Raw genomic sequence first — 6,718 nt, forward strand, 5'->3', positions numbered from 1 at the left:
GTAGTGTGCTCTTAAATAACCACACTTTTCACATTTTCTTTTTTACATTTTTATTAATCAAAGACAGCGTAGCTTTCATATTTTGAGTGACCAGAGAGATCCCAGGATGTTTTCATAGCTAAGGTAAGCTTAGCCAAAAGGTGCTTTGCAGAATACATGATGGTTTGGAGTAACACAATGCAGTCCCTTGCCTTTGTTATGACTGAGTGAGCCAGTATCACTGACACCCCGGAAAGCACAAGCCAGAGCCCTCAGAAAAGAATATACCATTGGCTGTAGACTCTTGCGAGAACATGCTAAAAGTTCCAAACTTGTCAAAGGAAAATGTGGCATCATACTTAACTGAGAGGCTCCCTAAGACCAGGGGAAGCACCAAAGGTCTGCCTCCACCACAGAATCAAAACAATGTGCAGCGTTCGAGCTCTACAAGTCGTACACACACAAACAGAGCATTATTCTTCATGCTATTTAGATGCATGTGTATTTTGACTGCCATTTATACAGTTGCACAAAGGTCAAAATATAAAAGTCTGCAAACTTTTGTTTAATGCTCTTATGGAAGCCTAAAGGATTAAGTTTACCTGTTCATGTGTCTCAACAAAAACAAAAGCTGATTACACGGGAAAGTAAACTAGATGTGCCATTTTAATTCCTTAGCATTTTATAAACAATTTTTGGTATACTAAGAAATATTTAGTGCAAAGCACATGCTTAGCTTAAATCCTAGACTTGGAGAAAAAATATAAGCAAAACTAAACTGTAAAATGAAAGCTCAAAAAAGAAGCTGGCATATGTAATCTGCAGGCCCACAGAAATATAAAAGAAAGGAGGTGATTTCCTCACTAAAAGCATTATTTTGGTTTTGTTTTAAGAAAGTTAGATGCTTTCCTCCAAAATAATGGTACTGACCGTTATGTTATTGGTTTGTACAAGTGAAAAAAAAATGTTACATTGATACTGGATATTGGAACAAAGAGTCTGCATCACCTAAAAACAAAAACTTCATGGATACTGCAGCAAGTTTATGCATATGATTCAACACTGTTGTGTTGAGGGTAAACTCACTGCTTTGTGTATGAAAAGGTAGCATCCAAAAGAACCAAAATCTCAAAATTAATTAGAATTCATGCTACAGTAAGAAATTACAGTTTTCCATCACAAAACATACATTATTCCTTCATTTCCATATCAACCTCAAAGGTCTGCCCAGGTCCTCCACAATGTAATACTACTTCAGAATTAGGTATTTCCACTGAGCAGATGCCATGCCAAAACTTCCTGAAAATGTTAACAATATTGGTCTCCTTCACACAAATGGAGACAGCAGTTTACCAGTTGGAACCTTAAAAAACAGAATTGAAAATTAAAAGGCCTTATTTCAGCTGAAACTGTAGTATTTCAAAGTATTCAAACTGTAGTATTTCAAAGTATTTCAAACTTCAACTGAAACTGCAAGAAGTACAACTGAGAAAAGAGTTAATAATGATTTTGTGTAATTTCAGCTTGGAAAGACAGCATACAGACCAGGATTGCTACAGAAGCATCCATAACATGGCTATTACAGAAGCAATACTGAAAGCTGCCTTGTTAACCCCAGTAATTGCACCCTCATTGCACAAGTCTTGTTGGCAGCAAAAGTAATCAAAGTTATCCAACTGATAGAATACAGCAATATCATTCACATTGCACTGAGACAACTTCCAGCAGGAGGACGTTCTCAATTTACCTGGAAAATAATTAAAAAGATTAAGAGAATATTGAAAGCAATGCCAGTTTTGATACAGACTGAGAATCACTGCTTAGACTGAAGCTTTAGCAATGACCATCCTTGGAAAATGTCAGTCCTAAAATCAGCACAACAGTCTTTTAGGGGCAGTAGAACCAGGAGATTGTTTCACTTTGCTCATTCTTTCATTTCCAAGAGACATGCACTAAGACAAGAGCTGCTGGAGCCGAGGTAGTTCAGCACTCAGCCAGCAGGTTCACCTCACACAGCCTGTGCTCTTATTCCTGCCAGAGAGCCTGCTCTGTGAAACTGTGGACATCCTCATGCAAGATGCCAAGCTCCCAGTAGGGGAGCTCCAACTAGAAAGTGATTAGCTTCAAATCTCTTTATTTAAAAAAAAAAGCAATTAAAAGGCTGTGCTGAGTAACCCACAACCCAAAGGAAGTCTGGGAAAATGGCCACACCTTCATCTCTGCCTTTCAAACAGAATGTAAACTCCAGAACTGCAGATGAGTAAATGCTTCGTTACAGAGCTAAGAATGATCTTCAGCTGAGGTATTTGTCCGTACCATATTAACCCCATCTTTACATGAGAAATATAAACTTTACAGTGATCACAGTGAATGTCCAATTCAGAAAAGTTTTCTCCCCTCTAGGCCTTCATGGGCTTATCCACTTGGACTCCTTAGAGGCAACAAGCTCAGGTAAAAAGTGTGTCAGCCACAAACTCAGTATGTAGCGAGACATCTGTATAAATGCTAATACACGTGTATACCAAATATCCAAATCATCTAAATCTGTATCAGTCACTTAGAAGTCAAAATACACCAATTTACTACTAGTATGACCTTCAAGCTTATATTTGCAACCTTCTATTGCAGAAGGCTAAGAAATTCAAGTTATGTCCAGTACAGAAGTGCACAGGCAATGAAAATGGATACAGCCATGTTTACCTTAGGTCTGTAAGTCAGTATACCTACCAAATCTCATCTGCAAGCAAGTGTCTTCATTTGATAAGCAAGTGCTGTTGGTCTTGCACAAGGAAGGGCTGTTCTCGCAGTGATAGCACCTCAGGGCATAACCTAAGAAGACAGAGTTTTGCCTTACTGAACAAGCAGAATTGAAAAGAAAAATGAAGAAACAGTGGCTGCATTTGATTGCCACAAAGCGTATTTCTGGTTGTTAACCTAAACACAAGCTGAAATGCACAAGTTTTTGTCAGCGCACACGCCGAGACTGGCAATTTTGCAAGTAAGATTTTGAAGCATGTGCTTCACATATTTCATTTTAAAAAGCACTTATCCTTACATCCCCTGCATAATTATTTTTTGCTCCTTTTATTTAAAAATCAGATTTTCCAACATCACAGATAAGAGATTTTTTTTTACTAGAATTGCATTCCATCCCTTTTTCCCTTGTTCCTTTCATCCTACCTCATATCTCCCTTGTTCTCTGCTCCTTTATTTCTAAATCATACATCGGGAATTCAATATTCCACCAGCAAAACAGCATGTTTAGTTGCCATATTAAACACCAGTATGTTCTGCACACAGCTCTCTGCTCTGACCAAAGACAATCAGCCACAGAAACTAAGCCCTGCCTATAAAGTTACCCTAATTCCCTGCAGCAACATTAAATAATGCAGGCCTTTCTTGTTATTTTTCCCTCTCAGACATTGTTTCCATGATTCCTTCACACACTGTCATAACATTCCATCAGCAGAGAGCCTCCATTATACTCACCAGAACTAGAGAAAGCAAGCAGAACAATGCAGGCGGTTAGCAGGACGCAATTCATCTTGATCATACTTCTTCCCTGTCTGGGGGGCATAAATAGATTTAAAATATTTATTATATTTAAAATATGTACAGAATTGGCAAAAATAAGTGGTGAGGAAGCAAGGGATTCTGTGTGACCAAAGTCACTGGCCATCAGAAAAGCACTGGAAGGGAAGAGACAAAAGTGACTTTCACCTTCACAGAGAAGGTTTCGTGCTGGGCGCTGGGCCCGGAGCCCCACTGGCTGCAGCACTGCTGCTCATCCTGCCCAAGAGCTCTCACCAGCTGTCACCTTCTGCAAGAAGGGCCTGTGGTCCTGCATGTCTTCTTGCATTTCTTTCACAGCAATCCACCAATAACCCCACAGCCACCCTATGCTCCTTCCTTTCTTCTCTAAGGGCTGTTTGAGACCTGCCTGCACTGCAAGGCTGCTTGCCCCTTTCCCCACAGTTGTCCCAGCTGTGCCAGTCTACAAGATGAAATGTGTGAGCAGTATGAGCCTACTGCTGAATGTTCATACCCACCATTGCAGAGAATGGGCTCTTCTGAACCAAGCAGCAGCTTGGGTTGGAAGGGACCTTAAAGTCCATCCAGTTCACACCCCTGCTATTGGCAGGGCTGCTCCCCACCAGATCAGGCTGTCAGGGCCCCATCTCACCCAGCCTTGGAGCAGCTCCAGGGATGGGGCATCCACAGCTTCTCTGGGCAGCCAGTGCCTCACTGCCCTCTGAGTAAAGAATTGCTCCCAACACCTAATCTGTATTTTCTTTCTCTTAGTTTAAAACCATTCTCCCTTGCCCTGTCACTATTTACACATGTAAAAAGTTGATGTTTTCCACGGTAAACAACTTGGTGCAAAGCTTCCCAGGACCTCACACCCAACGCTCTCCTTCAGACCCAGCACCAAGCAGATCTGGAGACAGATAGACACACTCGAAGCAGAAGGACCTGGTATTGTATTTAGCTTCAAAGCCTAGGTGGGAGTCGACTGTCCCAAAGTGCTGCAGGAATTTAGATAACAAGTTTTGCCATAAGACTGCAGCGGGGCACTGACATCACTGCTTTTGACCACGCTTCTGCTTGGAGCTACTTCTGTGTGCAGTTATGAGGCCGTACTGACAAGCTGGTGGAACCTTTTCTTCCCAACTGAACTTCAAAAAGTGGCTTTGCAGTAAAATAATACTGAAGTCCTTCTCAGTCACAAGCCAAGTAAGTAAACGGTCTTTTCCTCTTTCTTACTTGAGCTAAAAAAAAAAAAAAAAATAATTAAAAAAAAAAAAAAAAAAAAACAAACAAACAAAAACAACCAAAAAACTCTCGGCTGCAGGATGTGATGTTTCCCAAGATGTTTCCCGCACCCGGGGCTCTTGGCACAGCCTGCAGCGCCCCGGGACGCCGCCATCTTGGAGAGACCCTCAGCCCCGCAGTGCCCGCGGCGCGGCGCGGCTCAGCTCGGCACGGCGCAGCTTTGCCGCTTGGCAGAAGCGAGTCACGGCCGGAATAATAAACCAACATAATGGCTTTGACGGCAGTAAAGCTACAATGTACCTGTCTTTTGTGATTTAATTAGAAATTGGATTTCCAAATTGTCCAGTTGGGGCATCCCACCGGCCCCGATGACACAGCTGTCCAAACGCCGCGGCTGAGGACCGCGCCGAAGGAATCTCTGCAGCCCCCCGGGACCGCTCGCCCGCGGACGAGGCTCGGTCGTTGCCGTGCCGCAGCCCCGGAGAGGCGGGATGGCAGTGAGCAGCGACGGAGAGCCTGACTCGTCCGCAGCCTCTCGGAGCAGCCCGTTCCGCATCCCATCGCACCTCGTCCCATTACCCCGCGGCCGGCACGACGCTGCGTCCCCGAGGCGTTGCGGCTCTGCCCTGGGGCACGGTGTATCTACATACATACAGATACACACAGCGCACTGCGGTACCGCCGCGGACCCGGTGCCGTGACCCATCCCACAAACCCCGTCCTCCCGCAGGACGGCCTCCCCTCCTCGTCCTCAGCCCGGCCGCTCGCTCCATTCCCACAGCGCGCCGCCGTTCCGCCTGTAGAGGCAGCCCTCGGGCCGCCGCTCCCCGCCGCAGCGCTGCGGTGAGCCGAGAGGCTCACTGAACATCTCCGGGCTGCCCGCGCCCACCGCGCCCCTTACCGGCTCCGCACGGCACCTCCGTTCAGTCCCGCACCTCTGCAGGCGGTCGGCGGTGCAGCGCTGAGCGGTTCTGTCGCTGCCCGCCCCGAGGGCGGAGCCGCGGGCCCGGCCCGGCCAGGCTGCGGCACGGCTCCCGCACAGCTGGTGCTGTGGTGTTCTAAAGATCCGACCTTCGTGCGAGCCGTACCTACGAGCAAAGGGGGAGAGGAGGCTTGTGCACATAACTTACAAACTATCAGAATCCAAGACGCTAAGACTTGATATTTCAAACAAACAAACACAGTGATTTATTATTTCACTTGTAAAATTTTGTGGTGAGGAACTGGCAACATGGAACTTGAGTCACAGCTGAGAATGGGCCTGTTTTCCCTTCCTTAAGTCCATACTGTCACATAAATGGCATTTCCCTTGCGGTCCGATTTTCCACCGTTGCAGATTCCTTGCACAGATGATGAACATTTCTGTCAACATCGACCAGAATAAACCCTTCAGCGGCACAAGTCTAACAGCAAACCCTGTGGGTTTTGCTGCTGGCTGGCACCTGCCTTGTTTTCCCCTTGCACGATGCAGTCAGGCCAGGGCAGAAGGCTCTCTCCATTTAATCATGTCTGTACAAGTCTCAGAAAATGCCAGTGGAACCCTACAGCAACAATAAGCTGGCACCGGAAGCCTTTTCCACACACACAAATAAGGTCTGCTTCAGTTACACATTTGCACTGGATGTGCCTTTAACTACATTCTGGACTCACAGATGTGCAGTGAGGCCCAGTGGACAAAAACCCCAGCTATGGGGTCATCATACTTTGCAGATCTGGTCAGAAGCAGGTGAAAGAGCTTGAGGCTTAATCTAAACTCTGGCCACCAAAGAGACAGGCAGTGCAACATACTCACTGTACAGTTTATACTGAGCAGTTAGCGAGTGGAAGCCCTGTAACATTTACCAACACACCTACCCGAAGTGCTGCATCAGAGCACTGCTGAAATGCCATCTTCCTCAGTGGGATCTCAACAATCACTCCTCTCTTTCCCAGAGAAGACTTCTGCATGCACACATGACTAACGCCT

The 6,718-nt window shown here is 45.5% G+C and overlaps 1 protein-coding gene across 1 annotated transcript; it reads right to left on the reverse strand.

The window, feature by feature from the left end:
* Window positions 1-33: 33 nt before the first annotated feature.
* On the reverse strand, window positions 34-5,742 carry CD59 (CD59 molecule (CD59 blood group)). Its single transcript, XM_042891246.1, has 4 exons — window positions 5,654-5,742; window positions 3,469-3,545; window positions 2,707-2,808; window positions 34-1,726 (listed from the first exon to the last, which is right to left on the reverse strand). The coding sequence occupies exons 2-4, from the start codon at window positions 3,530-3,532 to the stop codon at window positions 1,533-1,535; spliced, it is 360 nt and encodes a 119-aa protein (XP_042747180.1). The 5' UTR covers window positions 3,533-3,545; window positions 5,654-5,742; the 3' UTR covers window positions 34-1,532.
* Window positions 5,743-6,718: the final 976 nt, after the last annotated feature.

Source organism: Lagopus leucura, unplaced genomic scaffold (assembly GCF_019238085.1).
Source record: "Lagopus leucura isolate 7727_CA_CO unplaced genomic scaffold, USGS_WTPT01 Super-Scaffold_1, whole genome shotgun sequence".
Classification (NCBI taxonomy): domain Eukaryota; kingdom Metazoa; phylum Chordata; class Aves; order Galliformes; family Phasianidae; genus Lagopus; species Lagopus leucura.